The following is a 17,711-nucleotide window of genomic DNA, read 5'->3' as shown; positions in this document are numbered from 1 at the left end:
ATTTAGTTTAAACAATATATGTATATATAAATTTTCAATATTTGATGACATTAGTGTAATTTTATGGAAAATATAACTTTACTAATAGCTGTTATGCCACATAAATGCTCAAAAAATGTAATTAAAACGAAAATGTCAGTTTCGTTATGTTGTATTTTTAACAATAGTTGGATATATTTTTCGTGTAAACATAAGTGTAAAATAACAGTGAAATTACAATAACAATCTGGGAAAATCGTCTGTATAATGAATTCTTATGGTGTTTCTTTTTTTATAAATAATAATATTATTGTTCGATTCTGGATTATGCAAAAGTTTTACTTTTTTTATAGTTATAAACTTTATACTAATGAATATTCTATTCATTGTTAATATTTATAGCAATGGACGGTATCGCTTTCAAATTATACAGGTTTATATATTCGTTAGTCTGTTAGTTTTGTTGGCTTGCCAGTGGTGATTGACCTAGAAAAAGAAGAAGTGACGAAGTGTATTGAAAGTGAAATGAAGTTAGATTGAGATGTGTACTTGTTATTGAAAGCTGTTTTAATTTTGTTATTGTAATGGTAAAAAAGATGTTTCTTTGAAACTAGTGATTATTAAGTCATCCCGATGTTGGACTTAAACTCTTGTTCATGTAGTGTTTTCGCCTTCACAATCCAGTTTTGCCAAGGAAGCATTTCGTGGATACCGAAGAAAGCTTCAAACAAGTTTGAAGCTTTCGAGGCCGTATTCATGGAACTATGAACCTGGACTCGTTGTCATTTACTTTGTCACAAATAAGTTATTTGGTTGCGAATTTGTCAAAGAAAAATTACAAATCAAGCACACAGGAAATATCGCAAGTGAGTAGAAGTTCAGTAATGGATTTAAAACTGGCCTCCCCAATCAAGTCCAATTTAGTAGCCTAACTTTGATCTGTTTGAAAAGTTAATCTAGGCCTAGGCCTTTTTGATATTCGTGCAAGTTTACGAAATTTATTGAACTTATTTTGTTCATGAACTTGTGGTAATTATTGGGTTTAATAATGATGTAGCCTGTAAAACCTTGTAATCATTTGTGAGCACCACATTTTAGCATTGAACCATTTTAATAGCAGTAAAACCTGATTTTAATCCAGTACCAACAACTTTAATAAATTAGGGACTAGGAAGGGAAGATATTAAAATCACCTTAAACATGTAGTTTGGTTTGGTCCTATTTCATAACATGAGAGTGTCCAGAGGGCATTTCACAGACATCATTTTATTTTTTTATTTAAAAAAATCCATTTGTATAGTTTGTTAAGTGTTCCATAACTTTTGAATTTACTGTTATCTTTATTGATGATAGAGGGTTTTTAGGCTGTTTCATTTAACCCTGAAGCTGGTAATTTTCTCCTCAGATACTGGGAGTTTTTATGGTTTTGTACCTAGGATATATTTGAACAAATTTGCAAAAAATACGTTTTTACTCTAAACCTATATGTGTAATACATTATTTTTTCAGGAAATTGTGGAGATAACTATGCTATATGCATAAACAGTATAAAAAAAATATGATTATTATACATTAAACATTTTTTATGTGGGACTGCACCTGGCACAGTGCGATAACATAATAAATATTGGAATCTAAAATAGCCAATTTAATCTTCACTTTATCTAGATTTAGGAAATTTATAGCCTAAACTTATTTCTATCTGTTGAAAAAATTAAGTAGTCCTATATTGTAAAAACCACAAATAGGCTAAATTTTTTACTATGTATATTTTTACACAAAATGTTTCCAAAATATACCAGAGAATTGTGTGAACTATAAAATAATAAATAAATGAATAATACTTGGTAACCTGAAAGTGTAAGCTCTTAGGTGCTTAGGCGTAAAAGTGGTATTGAGAATGACAGGTTTAGAAAAATCAAAAGTTTCTTTTTATGTAAATTTTGCTATGGAAATATTTTACTGATTATATTAATTTTACAATAAATACATACTAATTTTGAACTTCTGTTGAAGTAATGCCTTACTTTAGGTTTCCAGAAAGCATAAAAGGAAACTTTGGTATCACTGTCAAGAGTCTGGCAGGTCAACAAGTTCTCTAATGTCAAAAATGAGGAAAGTTTCGGGACATTATTGAAGTGGAGCCTAAAACAAAGCTATAACAAGCTATGAATCAACTTAATAAATACCCATACCCATGATATATCATTAATATTGTAGCTTTTAACTCTCCAAGCGTCCCATCATATTTTGTTAAATGCATAGGCCTACCCGTTTTGTGAGATTTTGCAGACTGTCCTTGTAGAATTTATAATAAATCGAAATACTATTTTAAATATAAAGTGTTATATACCATCAATTTTGCAAAGAACCGTGCTATCAGACTGTGTAACTATGAAGTTAGAAAAAACAATGGGAGACTTAAACAAGCGGCCTACACTCGTTATTCAATTGCTATATTATCAAACAATTCGATATAGTATCCAATTTAAAAATCGTACGCAATAAGAGTTATAATAAATTACCATAACAAGAAGAATCTCATACATAAAAATGTTTAAAACAAATGTTACAATTAACGTTACAAAACAACAAAACCAACTATGGCCTAGACTTAGATATCAAAGAAACCTTACAATATTTATAACTTGCCCAGCTTGATACCAATAAATAACAGTTTTTGTGAAATGGAGGAAAGAATTCTCCCCATGTGTTGCCAGAATCTAAACCCACATGTTGAAACAACTTAAACAAATCTCATCACTTGTGAGAAATATCGTACATATTTTCCTCATAATCATCGCCAATTACTATAACTAATAAGCTAAAATCATATGCTAAGTGAAATAAATTCTAATATCGAATTGTCCTAAGTATAAAAACAATTGAACCATTTGATAACTTAGCAATTGAATAACGAGTGTAGGCCACTTATTAAAGTCTGCCCAAAACAATTTCTTGGTTTAGAAATTTAAAAAAATTTAATATAAAGTAAAAACAAATTTGCAATAAAGTATGCACATGTATTTGAAATATTCACAAAATTCAAAGCTTGTAGAAAATTTTGCCCTGAAGACAGAAATGCATAATCTTGAACTGTTTACATTATTACATATTAAAAAAAATTTAATGAATAAGTGTACATTTTAAATATTTTGATACTTGCGGTAGTTATATAACATATTTATATAACAATGTTCTTACTTTTTATACTATATACTAAATATAACATTTACTAAATGTAACATTACTATATCAATATAACATTTAGAATAGCCTACTTGTAGCAAATTTTGCCATGAACACAGAAATATACATTGCTGTAAATTTTTGGTACTTTGGGATTATACCGACCACACCAGTATGAAGAACACAAAAATAGAAATTTATAGAAACAAACATGATAGAACGAAAAAACAACTCTTCAATTACAAAATTACAAACTTACAAGCATTTCCAGGTATTGTGATCGGTATTGTTGTCGCTGTTATCTTATCTTTCTCGAGAATCCTGATTACGGCAGGCCGCGCGTCATCACGTGATTTGCACGGTACATAATTGCCTTTCCATTTCAATTCAATTTATATTTCTGATTAGCCCCTCTAGAATTTGATATTTTACTGATAGGTACTATCTCGAGGGATGTTTTTCTTTCGTCGACATCAGCGCGGGGCAGCACCGAAGGTGCTGTCGAAGCCCGCGCTGATGGCCGGAGGCACTCGCATTTTGGGTGGCGGAATGTGATCAAGAATAAAAACAAGTTTTGAGTGTTTTTTTAATAAAGAGTTTTAGTTTGGTAAATGTTTGTTTTTGTTAAATTTTTGTGTTTGGAGAAATGTAGAGGTAAAACACGAAAGTACAACAAAGCGATGCACCAGCTGAACGGGCGGCGAGGCTCTGCAATCACGTTATCTACTAGACGCTCGACTTTGACCTCTGTCTGAGGATGGGGAGGGGTTTGCGATAAGACAATTCCTGTTTTATACTGACGAAATAGTCTTCTACGCTAATCTAGTAATCAGTAGAAGCAAAATGTTAAATAACGATTCATGTCTGGGTGTGGTCGGTATAAATCCCAAAGTACCAAATTTTTAGTAATTCATAAATTTACGTATATTGACAAAAGTCAAAATAGCAGTTATCTTTTAAGAAAAACTTTAACAATATTTACTTACTATAATATCATTTCTAACAATTACAATACAACAAAAATTACAACGTAATTACATAACAACGAATTGAAACGAAAACAAGGACAAAACAGGCTAAAAGTGAAATTCTCACGTTCGTATCTGAGCAACAACATATAATGCAAACACACTGTACGGGAAACAACAGCTGATGAAAATGATGTACACTAATGTTTGGTACAGATTATGAGAAATCGAAAGACCACTAAACATAAAGAAAAACTCATGGGCTTTTGAACGTTATAGGTTATAATGCAGTTTGATCTGTATTAGCGTCGGCCAAATAAGTTTAAAGACGTGAATGTTTATTATCAAAATGTTTGATGATGACGTTTAGTGAAAGTCCTAGTCGTCAAAAATATTGATGATAGAAGCTTGGAGGGTAAAACGCTCACTGCACAATAGCCTAGATTTACCTAGGCTTAATAATTACAATATATCATATATAAAACCATGAATTTACTATAAAAAAATACTACATATCAATTTAAAAGCGCAAAACAAATACCTTTTGCGACTTAATTTAAAGACCATTTAATAGACAGACACCTGGCTCAAAATGGCTAGACAATTGTTCTGGCAAGTTTATAACGTCACTGTGGCATCACTGTTGCCAAAACAGAAAAACAAATTTCACTATTGAAACACCAATTCTTCTGTTTGAAATTATAAATAGTGGTGCCTTATGTATATATGAATTGTCAAAACAGACTACGGAATCGATTCAGATCGATATTCCAGTCTCAGGGTTAAAATCAATTTAAAGAAGTATATAAAAAAATAGGTCTTATTTACCTAGTGAACTGTGTAACGATAACATTAAATTGATTAAAACATGAACATTTCGTCCCACTCTAAAAAAAATTTTGTTTCAATTCAGTCCAGGTGGTATGTGTGCTACCTAATTTGCATGTTTTTACTTTACAGACCAGTGACACAAATGTGTGCCACTGACTTCTTTTACCTCTAAATAATTGTACATTTTCATTATAGTTGACCAATTGCTTCAATATCGATTTTTCTATTACTGTTTTATAAATAATTCTAATCTAAATGTATGAGAAGTGATTTCCTTGTGGACTGTAACTAACGCTCTATGGCACAGAATCAGTTACAGATTAGTCGGGTTCACTCAGTATAGAGCCCCAGGGAAGATGTTTACATAGCTGGAAAGGTATTGTACAGTAGTTAGATAGGTTGACTGCGGCAGGTGCCACAAAATCAGACTGAGAGTTATTCAGTTTTATGCTGTATAGAGTTGCAGGGAAGAGGTATACAGTATGTCAGTTCTATAGAATGAACATGTACCGTAGCCTAGTTTTGCAATTGTTACATACCAAGTGGCACATAATGTGCCTCCAGTGAAAATTATTGTACACATATATAAAGTGGTTAATATATAATCACTCAATACTTTTATAAACATTTGAAGTAGTTTTTAAATTTGGCTTGTGGTGAGTTATATTCAATATAGCTGGTACCTTAGTTATTTATGTTGGCCCTGAAACAAACCACCTGGTTTAGGCTGGGCACACACAGGAGGAGCATTCTGTCTGAGACAAGCGTCGCGAGTCATTTTGACTCCACAAATTTGTCGGACACCTACTTCTACTTGCATTTCAATGGGCCGGCGCACAGCTAGGGAACGCATGACGAGAGGCGCCTCGTGACGTCGCGAGTCACTCGAAACAGTGTCAGACTGCTAGTGGAAATTGTATGCCTCGCGACAGCCGTCGCAGGCAATAGAGTGCATGCGCATGATCTGTGTTTTGCTTCACACTGAAATGATTTGAATATTAAAATGCAATACAAACGCTTATCTGGAAGGGTAAATAGAGAACTAAAATATGCAAAAAGGACCTTTTATTCTCATTTGATAAGACAGTTGTAATGGGGATTCAAAAAAATACTGGGGGGTAATAAAGAAAATTGTAAAGAATAAAAAATCGTCATTGAGTAGCATTAGGATGAATGGTAAAGAATGTTTGGTGGAAGGTAATGAGTATGTGGTGGCGAATGAATTCAATAATTATTTTGGTAGTTTGGTAGCTAAATTAAGAACTGAATCATTTGGAAGTGATTTGTTTTTCGAGGACAATCAAGAATATGAAGTGTTTTTGAATGAAATAAAGATAAATTATTATGAAATTCTTAAAGTGATTTGTAATTTGCAGGACAAGCGTAGTTGCGGAACTGATGGTATCAGTATAATTACAATAAAGAGAAATTTAAACATATTTGCTCCTATAATGAGTAATATCTTTAATAAGTCGCTTGAGCAAGGAATATTTCCTGATAAATTTAAGATTGCGTGTGTTGTGCCTATTTTTAAGGCTGGTGATGGGTATGAAGTATCTTCGTATAGACCTGTTTCTCTTATAAATACGATGGGTAAGATTTTTGAAGCGGTTGCTAAAAATAAATTACAGTTGTATTCTCATTTTCAACAAAACTCAAGTATAAGTGGTTTTTTGAAGTCTGTACAAAATCATGGATCTAATCTGCATTTAGCGCCTTTGCAGACGGCAATGGACATTGTTAATTATCAAACTCAGCAATTGCAATGAGCTAACTGAATTGTCTTGTACCGTATTGCCTCTAATGCGATATTTTAAACCAAATGTTATTACCTGATACTGTATTTTTCTTTCAATAAAAACTTTTCAGAATTTCAGTATGACATTTCTTTTATATCTACTGCACATGTATACATTAATATTAATAGAAACATTACATTAATGCTTTTAAGGAGTTAGAATTAATGTTTCTACCTTGTATATATATTTTAGAAACGATAAAATGTTGCCTGTTCAGATGTGTGTTGATTATGGGTAATGATACTCACAATTACAATACAAGAAACAAATCTAAATACCGTCCTCATCAACACCGGTTAAATTTGTTTAAAAAATCTTCCTGAACATGCAGGCATTTGTTTGTACAGTAAATTACCTAATGAATTACAAAACACATGTCATGTGAAACAACTCAAATCGAAATTAAAAGAGTTTTTGTTGGTAAATGCTTTTTATAGTGTGGATGAGTTTATGTACCAATAATAATAATTGGGAAATAATATCACAATTTAATTCAATATTTATAGGCTACATATGTAGGTATGTTTTATTTTTACGTAAAACATATCCCAGAGGATACATTAGGCTATTCAATTACTATTGTTAGGTTAGTATTTCCAAATCTTTTGTGTCTGTAGCATTGCAATCCAATTTTTTGTATAAGCAATAAAAATGTTGTATTGTACTGTACGTTAAAGTAATGAAAAGTCTTTCCTCCGCTGTTATACTTTTACGGCAGTTCGTATCCTTCTTCGTAATGTGGTCTTGAACTATGTCCAACAGTTCCTCAAAACTCTTTACACTCATTCTGCAATAGTTGTAAAACTTTTCTGGAAAACTCTTTAGTTCTGATATAAGAGATTTCACATCCCTCTTTTCATTAATTGGGTGAACCCAATACTTCCTTTCCGGAGGCATATCCAACATTTTTACAAACTCATATAAGCACAATGCAACATTTACTTGAAGGAAACAGGATTTTTCTGGACATTTGCCATCGTTCAGTGAAACAATAAATCAGTAACACTACGTTTCGAGATCTGCAATCTGATCTCTTCTTCAGGTAAAGAACTAACCTAATACATAATTACAAACTAGGAAAAATCCTGTTTCCTTCACAATCCTTCCATCGTCAAAAATAACCTTCAAACAAAGAACATTTACTTCTTCAGCACTCATGTTGTACGTGTTGCTACGCCAAAGTGTAGCGCACCAACTAATTTTTAATTTAACTCTCGAGTCAAAATGGTGCTTGTCCGGAGGTACCGCACACTGGAGGAACAAACTGTCAAAATGCTTCCAACAAAATGACTCGCGACGCTTGTCTCAGACAGAATGCTCCTCCAGTGTGCGCCCAGCCTTACACATGTGCCACTCGGGGGCAAATGTGTAGTGCCGTCTCATGTCATTATTTCCTTAAAATTAAATGGATTTTTGATCATTTATATACATTGACCGAGTTAACACAAATGGTTTATCACATAATAACTGATGACCGCCACAGATCCGGCAATCAAATATCACTGCTAAATAACCATGTAACTCAGTAATATTTATATTTATTGATGCAAATACAACAATATTATTATTGGATAGGCTAAAATTTAATGATCTGTCAATTATGATTTGTAATGTCCAGACTGTATTTGAAAACATCTTAGAATAGGAAGAGAGATGAAGTAAATTTGTACCTTGTCTTTGTTGGGGTATTTTTTGTAACATTCTTTTTGAAGCAATTTCAAAATGTTTAAAACTTACTATAGATAAAATACAGAATATATTTAGCTCATTAATATAGCCCTATCGATATAAAGTTTGAGTTTTAATCATTAAAAATTCCAGTAGCCTAATTATTCCATTAATGAATGTTGCTAGTGTAATGAAATTATTCCAGTACCTAGCCTAATTATCCCATTAATAAATTGTTACATTTAAGAATACTGTAATTGTGGATTTATGTATATAACAATTAAAATTTATAGGCTTGTGGGAGCATAATTTAGTATCACAATCGTATACTATTTTAAGCTAGTATAGAAATATAGGGAAATATAGACATGAAATATAGGGCTGGAAAAAATCAATTTGCTGGCAAATTGCTTATGTTGATTACCAATAATAAAACAGTCACTTCAGATAACACTTTGTGTGAAATAAATCAAATATGTAAAATAAGGATTGAAGACATACTTATTATAAAGAGGACCACATAAGTACACTTACAAAGACATGAAAATCTAAATCATTTGGTTTCATGCCGTCCAAAAGGATTGCCAGAAAAGAAGTTTGTCTCAGTGAGATGGATATTATATTCTGTGATAAAGATATGAGATATCTTGAGAATGGAATTTTTCTTTGACAAGAACACATTATAATTTTATAATAAGAGAATATATTTGAGATTATATTCATTTTATTTTTTTTATTTATTTTTTATTTTTTTATTATTTCAACGGCATCACCATTTTAACAAATAAGTTTCAATTTTATCTACATGCATAACAATTGACCAAAGACACTAATTAGTAGACTAAAACAAAAACAATAGAATATGCATCCAGTAAACAAAACAATAGATACATAATGAAACAAATAGATATGAATAATTGTAAGATGCATAACAAGAAAGTTATGAATACGAAATGTTCATGTATTCCATGCTGGGATTGTTGGTAGTCACTGTCATACATAAATCCAGTTTATAGATTTATGTACTGGTCTACAATAGACTATGACACCAAGAATCTAGTAAAATGCTATCCATATAAAATATTTCGGAAGTTAGACGCAATAACACTGATCTATGGACTTATCTAATACTCCCTGAGAATATAAACACATTAACTTCAAGGATCCCTTTCAAGGTTATATGTAACTTGTTATTGTGTGCGCATGCGTGCTTGCGTGGATGCTTATTCTAGATGGTTAGCTGTTTCCAATGAGACAAATAACCAGTCACTCAGTGTTAATGTTAATGTGATTTGTTTTAATAATATATGTTATAATTATGTATGGATTGTTTTAAAAAGTAATAACTGATAACGGAAATTGCTTCTCATCTGAAGAATTCCAAGAGTTTTGTTCCGAGACATAGTGATCAAACTAGTCTGAAAATCATATGAAGTGGAATGAAGGCAACATGATAAATTGTGTGAACTTATTCTAAAGAAAGCTTTTTAAAGTGATTGGGAGCCTTGTGGTGGTGTAGTAGGGCAAAGTGGAACAACTGGATTGCAACAACACACCACTCTACCATATCGCTTCACATGTTACCAATCAATTCAGATTACTAAATTATCATGACATTACATTATTACATTTTGTAGATTTAATCATACATTCTAAAATAAATTAAAAGATTGTAAAAGCTTTACCATTATTATTTTCCAATACTCCCTCCTTATCAGTACTCTTGCTGTACTGCAGTCCAGAGCCGCCCTCAACTTACCATTTTCTAAATGTCCTGAAAGTATTTTTTTTTAATTTGTTGTCATTATCAGTTTTATATTTTACTAAATTGCTACATAATTTCTTATTCTAATTAACCCTAGAATTGGCAACCATTGAATTTCCAATGTTTTTCCTTGTTTTTTAGGTGGCAGTCATAGGATTTCGGACAATCCTGCACTGCTTTACTTTAACATGTATTAACCCTAGAAGTGGCAGGCGCCGGATATACGGTGCGGTCGGCCGTCGTCCAAGTGGCAGCGCCGGAATTCCGGCCCGATTACGTTGCGTCGCATTATGTTATTTTTGAAGGAGTAAATATAATCTGATTGTGATAAAAATCATATATTTGGAAAGATGAAGAATCATACTTTACAATGATAACATATTTTATTAGGTTTTATACTATTTATAGATATCCTCTATGGATATATATAAACAGTTGTGCAGCAGACATCTGGTCCGCCCGCACAACATATGTTTACTTTCTATTGTTGTTCCAAGTCCATAGTTTGGAGTTTATTTCAGCTAGTTATTACTTATGAGCTCAATAATAGTATATTACATATATTTTTGTAAATAATTTGTTATAAAATGAGTGAAATCTTTAGAGATAGATAAAGTGACTTGAGAGAACTGCTATTCAAACTGCTTGAGGAGCTGAATTCTACACTTGTATATATTGTAAATATAGGTATGTAACATCAATGCGTTTTATATTTATTTTTTAGTTGATTTATAACCCAAATGATTCATAAAAATGGTTTTAGGGTATTGAATACATTATATGTCAACATGTATATATCGGCTTTATGTTTTACCCCTGTGCATAAAAAATCATGGTCAATTTCCGTAAAAAAACACAAAAAGTGTAAATATGGATTTTAAAAGTCATATAAAATATATATTTCTGATATCACTAATAAATTCTAGATAAAATGTATATACTAGAATTGTTTTTTTATACGCTTGAAGTCAAGTACAAAACGGAATCCGGGGATAAAATTTAATTTTTTTACTTTTTTAAATCTTTTTGCAGCATCAAAAATTTATGACAAGAAAAATATTTGATTTTCTCTAGAGCATGTTTTTTTGTGTTCTTTTTTAAAAAAATGATGTATAATATGTTGTTTGGAGCATTAGTTGAGGTAGTAATATATATTAGAAAAATACACAAACAGTTGGCCTAAAACACCGTGCCACTACAGAGAATTTACAATGCCACCTCTAGGGTTAATGAAAATATAAGATTCTGAACTTTCATTTGCGTATATAAAAAGTAACTGAGCTTTCTTTATTTAGATATGAAAATGGCAAAAGAAAAATTGCAATAATGTTTAAAAGTCAAGATTTATGGCGGTTAACTAGCTGTATCAATGATATTCTGTGGAGTAATTTTTTGTAGTAATTCTAGTGTACCACCCCTAAAAAAATCTCAATTTTGGAGGAACTATTTTGAGTGATTTTATATAGGAGTTACAGCTCTCATGTAACAGATTTATAAAATTGTCTAATTATAGATATGGTACAAAACATTTTTTAACGTTATTTATAACAAAGGGAAGCCTAAGATCTTTAATATTGTTTGACTACCTTTGTAATCATCGGTCAGCTGTCAGGATGACACAGCTGTTTGAAAAGCAATAATTTTGTGATTTTATGCATCACGTATAATTTTTGTGTGATTCCAGCAGATTAATAAGTAAATCAATTTTAAATTTCTTTATGCTTGTAAGGCGTTGATAAAATAGGTAACTTTTCAGATTTTATTTTGTAGTATTTTTCTGGTTCAAAAAGTACAACATGTATAATTTGTTTTTAGCAGTTAACTGTGAGATTTTATTACATATAGTCAGCATTTCATAATAAAATAGCTGTTGCAGAAGATATTGGTCACATTGATCTTGAATATGACATCTAGTATATAAAAGATATAATCTATGTACATTTGATTTATTCTGAATAAATTACAATCTTTTTATATACTATGAAAGTTTCCTAAAAGAAAAAATACAGGTTTTTGTGACCACAAGTAAAACATGTTTTATTGTTAATGTTAAAAAACTGAACATTGCACATAAGGAACTTAAGTATTAGCTCTTTTTAATACATATAAATTGGTCTTTCATTCCAGTATGTATTACATATGTTCAAGTAACAAATAACATCCAGCCACTTCATAGTTTATTGTGAATTTATCAACTATCTTCAGTATTTGTACTTTGTAAACATTTTACAGTATTTTTTTAAAACTTCTCTTGTTTGTGTTTTTATTTTTTCATAATATTACTTCATTATACGATAATTAATTTCTGGTTTATACAGCACATTTTAAAATCAGCCATCAAATCAAATGTGAATACTTTCCAGAACCTGATCTGGTTAGGTAGTTAATAGTTCTAAATAGATTTGTGGTCAACTGCAGGGATCTGCAAATAGAATAATCATTATCTATCTTTACCTTGATAAGGCTTGCTGTACTCTTACCAGTTGTTTCAGATAAGAATGGTCATGTCAGGACCTGATCTTCTTTCTATAATTATTTCCTGCCTATAGTTTACCAATTTACTGAATTAAAGATTTCTTCAATTATAAGCTTCTTATAGGGTAAAAAGCATTTAGAAATATTATCCTTGTGTCATAATAAATTATCAGCATTTTAAGTAGATACATTAAGTCTATGGTCATGGACAGTCAGTTAATACATTGAAACATGTAAATTCAAAACATGCAAGTACACAAGTTTTTGATTATGATCAAGCTTGGTAAGGAAAATATTTTCTCCTTTATTCTCAATATATATATAGTTCAAATTTCCTTTACTGTTTCTGAAACATCTCAATCGGTGGTAAGATCTACAATGTTTCTAAAAGCGGCACTTATAATTTCTCATTTGAAATGGTTTGTCGAGCAGTAACAAAGAAGTTTGTCAGTTTATGCGGTTTGTAATTTTATTTAAGATTGGATTGGGCAATATGAAATTGTGTAAGATATAATTTTTATCCATAAAACCTTAATGACTAGATATTTTTAGCCATAAGTTTAGTCATAAGTACATTAGAAATGAAATATGTGTTTCTATTTTTCTTTATACACTGTAAGTTAGGTATAAATTAGAATTTGGAATAAAGTTTTACTTAAAAACCCTTGTGTGGATCACAAACTAATAAAGAAAAATAAAATTCCATTATATATAAAATGTTCTCTATTTATTTGTGATTACAGACATAACACTTGACCATTATTTCAAAGGATATAGTAATGAATGTAATAGACCAACTGACGGCAGATGGTCAACTGACAGAAATACAGCTGACTTACTTATTGATATACAATGTATAAATTATTTTGATTGTGTTGTATTTCAGCAGAGAATTTATTTCCGAGTAACTAAATCAAATACATCTTAATATGAAAATTTAATGCTGGAACTGGCAGTCATTCTTTCCTCAGACAGTAGGCCTTTTTTGATTGTTTTGTTAGGTATTAACCCTCCAAGTGGTAATTAAATCACTTTAAAGTGCTGGGCTGTTTTGAAGCAAAATGCATGGTTTCTTAAAAGCCACTTTTTAGATACAAATATACATTCAAAGATCATGTGTTATATATAATTTTTTCAGAAAAACATGCTTTAGGAAATAAAGATAATTTAAAACAATTACCACTTTTCTCTAAAAAAAGTCTTGATAAATAGTAAATAATTTTTTTTCTTTTTGTTTTTTTTAGATGGTGAGGTTGTAAATGCGTTTTAAAACATGGTTATAAATATTTCTAAATATACAAATTGTTTCAAATTTCATTGTGAATAATAAAAATGTCACTTCAAAGCCTTTTGAACAAAAGCTCCACACACAAAATATAAAAACTAAAAAAATGTTTCGCACACCAAAATTTGCACAATGGACACATTCAAAGTAAACACTTCTCAAACAATATTGGTTTGGATGTACATATAACCTCATATAAGCTAAATGTCTGTTATAATAATTATGAATAGTAAAATAAATCTTATTATGGTCCTTTTGTTTCTATACATATGTATATATACATATTTACATTAGAGTCAGATTCTGATTGCTGCGCTACCCTCTTTCTTCTGCCTCCCCCTATGGGCCTCCTGAAGTGCTCTAAGGCACTGTGGCAACTCATAATAAAATAGAAAATACACACACAAGAACCAAGAATCTATCGCACAGTGAATAATAACACAAATCTAAACAATACGTCGCGGCCGAACGATAACTAACCTAGACGAAAACTACAATAAAGACCAGCGCGGTGCGCACGGCAACAGCTGACAGAATCAGCTGACTGTTATTTTTCATTCTACTCAAAAGCTTACAAAATAGAACCAGTGCGTAAATATCTCCTACGTTGTACTATGAAAATCACGAAATAATTAAATAAACCATTTTACGGAAATTTAACAAAAACGAACATATCGCACAGTGCGATAGTAGCACTTGGAGGATAAACATTTTTTAACTGGTGGGACTTCACCTGGTAAAGTGTGATAGTATAATAAATATTAGTCTTAAATAATAAATATATATATTTTATGTAATAAATTATGTATTTTATGTAATAAATTTCATAAAATACATAATTGTATCCAATGTTTTTTGAAAAAAAATTAAATATATTGTAAAAACCTCTAATAAATAGTACACGAAAGGCTCAATTACTTATTGTGGGTACGATTATTTAAAAAAAATACAATTTTTGTATTAAATGTTTCAAAAAAATACCAGAGAATTATGTGCACTACAATAATTAATAATAATTACCTGGTATCCTGCAAATGTAGCCTCAGGTTCATAGGCGAAAAGTGGTGTTGAGAGAGAGACAGGTTTCAAAAAATCTAAAGTTTCTTTTTATGTAGAGTTTGAAATTGAAATATTTAATTGATTATATTAATTTTACAATAAATAAATACTAATTTTGAACTTCAGCTGAAATACCGCCGTAGTTTGGGGTTCCATAAACCATAAAAAGAAATCTAGGTGTCACTGTCAAGGTCTAGATTGCCTGAGTCTGATAGGTCTAAAAGTTCTCAAATATCAAAAATCCATTACATTTTTGGACATGTAGCCTAAATTATATTGGCTCTCATATTCAATCTCATACATTGAAATGAGAGCCTAAAACAAAGCTGTGACAAGCAATAAATCAACATGATTAACAATGCCCATGATATATAATTAATATTGTAGCTCCCAAACACTTTCACTGCACTCTGCACAATAGCCTAGATTGAACTAGCCTTATTAATTACAACATATTACATATAAAACCATGAAATTACTTATAGGAACACTACATATTGATTTTAAAAGATCCATAATAATCTCATTTATAAGTAACACTAGCTCGTGAAATAGTATAGGTATATAATTAGTGATGGTAGTGTTGACTTGTGTACTAAAAGAACTGTCAAAACAACTCCGTGTCAGATTGACGTTATATTTGAGACACTTAGTGCTTAGAATCTTTTATTTAATAGCTCACAAACAAAAAACAGAAAATAAAGGAACCCTCTCTATCCTTTTCAATATGTGACGTTGTAGCGTTTTTAAAGCTACATTGGTTTATTTTTTTATTAAAACTTAAATTAAATGAAGATTTTGGGAAAGAAATATTGGGATTTAATTCTAATTAGATTGTGAGAAGTAAGGATAAAAACTAATATGTAATCCTTTGGTAAGTTAGTGCTGGTAACTTTATATTATTATGAAGGCGGTTCACTGCCTTGAATTAATCAGAACTTGCCTTGTGTACTGCAGTTACGTCAGATCTGAAAGGGCTATTGTTTCTCGAGTTGGATACAGCTGGGCCAATGAGAGAATACCGCGGATGTCCATCAGAGGGGGGTGGAAAGGGAACTATAAAAACCCAGCTGCCAGCTCATAATTTTCGGCCTTCTTTTGGGTAATTATCGTGAATTCAGTTGATGACAGTGCTCGCCGTGTTTCTAAATTTTTTTTTTCACGAGGGATTTTGAGGTAAACACTAAATTTATTGTACGTTATATTGAAATAGTCTTCCAGATCTGATATTAAATTAATTTTGTTGTCTCTTTTATAGGAAAAATTAAATTTATAGAAACTATCTGCATAACTGATTCTTGATGAACAATAAAGCACAATAGAATCAAACAAGTTACATTTGGTTCAGACTTGCAGGAAAAGTGAATTAAAATTGAACTTTGTTAATAACTTTGATTGAATTTTGGAAATTTAGTAATTTAGTAATTTATTAATATTTAATTTTAACTGTTTTATTGTGATTATTAATTGGAAATTAATTGAACTTTAATAATTGTTTGATAGAGTTGTATCTGAATTGCAAAGACTTGAAAGTTAAGGTACAACTAGTGGAAAGAGAAGTTTTATTTTTTATTTTTGAATTTTGAGTGAACTTAGAAGTGAACATTTTTATTTTAGTTATTTTCAAGTGGTATTTGATTTTTATTAAAAAACTTTATTATTTTATTTCAGAAGAGAGCTCTGATTTTTAGTTTGATAATATATTTATCTCTTGCCAAAGGACCTTTTAATATTACTAAACGGTTTTTAGATTCTTTGTGGAATAAAGAGTGATGAAAATTCTAAAACATTGAACTTTTCGAATTTGCCATTTTAAAATAAATCCAATATTTTTATTTAGAACTGTGATTTTTATTTTAGACAAACCAGATAATATTTAATAGTTAAAAATTTAGTAATTAATTGTACTGAATATTCACTCGGAGCTTACTAATAAAAAAATATTTGACATCGTCTTGGATGTCTCATTAATAATTTAAATCTTAATATTCTGGAATATTAATATCTACAATCCAAGTCGTTATTGACATTATTTTTAGTTTATATTTATTTTTAATTATGTCTCGCAGTTTTAAAATTAAAAAATGCTTATTTCATATTACAATATATACTTTGTAGAGTAAGTTGTATTCCAAAACAAATTTAAAAATTTTGTTGTAGTTTTCTTTATTAAACACTTCTGTGTATATATATATATATATATATATATATATATATATATATATATATATATATATCAATAACTACAATGTTCTTCAGCTGAAACAACCAACATTGAAGAACACGTGGTTAAATAAGTAAAACTATAAAGTATGTTTGTACATCATCAAAAAGCACAAAATCATGGAAACCTCTAAAACAATATAAAAATCCACAACCAAAACACTTACACATTAATACCTTTAGGTAGTAAAACTCGCCAAACGACAATTAAATGTCTGTCTCTCCAAATGTTTAAAGTCAACTGAAACAGTAACTGTGATGAGCGGGAGGGGTAGAAGAGATGTCGTAGAAACGTACCCTCTAATTCTAACACAGTAAAAAAATACATTAAGGTTTTTAAAGGTACACCATTACAAAGGTCTTAGTATTATTATATAAGCAGCAAGTTTTAACCCCTTATTTAACATGTATACATTTAGATACATTATCTCTGACTGTGTCTATCATCGTTAAAATGCCACACTCACTAT

At 30.4% G+C, this 17,711-nt stretch overlaps 1 protein-coding gene across 1 annotated transcript in view; it reads left to right on the top strand.

The window, feature by feature from the left end:
- Positions 1-474: 474 nt before the first annotated feature.
- LOC124362806 (CCR4-NOT transcription complex subunit 1) overlaps positions 475-17,711 on the top strand; it is a 150,465-nt gene continuing 133,228 nt past the window's right edge. Inside the window, 1 exon segment of the mRNA XM_046817626.1 lies at positions 475-845. Within this exon segment, the coding sequence (XP_046673582.1) occupies positions 744-845 (102 nt within the window). The 5' untranslated portion in view covers positions 475-743.

Source organism: Homalodisca vitripennis, chromosome 1 (assembly GCF_021130785.1).
Source record: "Homalodisca vitripennis isolate AUS2020 chromosome 1, UT_GWSS_2.1, whole genome shotgun sequence".
Taxonomy (NCBI): Eukaryota; Metazoa; Arthropoda; class Insecta; order Hemiptera; family Cicadellidae; genus Homalodisca; species Homalodisca vitripennis.
The sequence above is the reverse complement of the archived record's forward strand: the minus strand, read 5'-3'. Positions and strand labels throughout refer to the sequence as shown.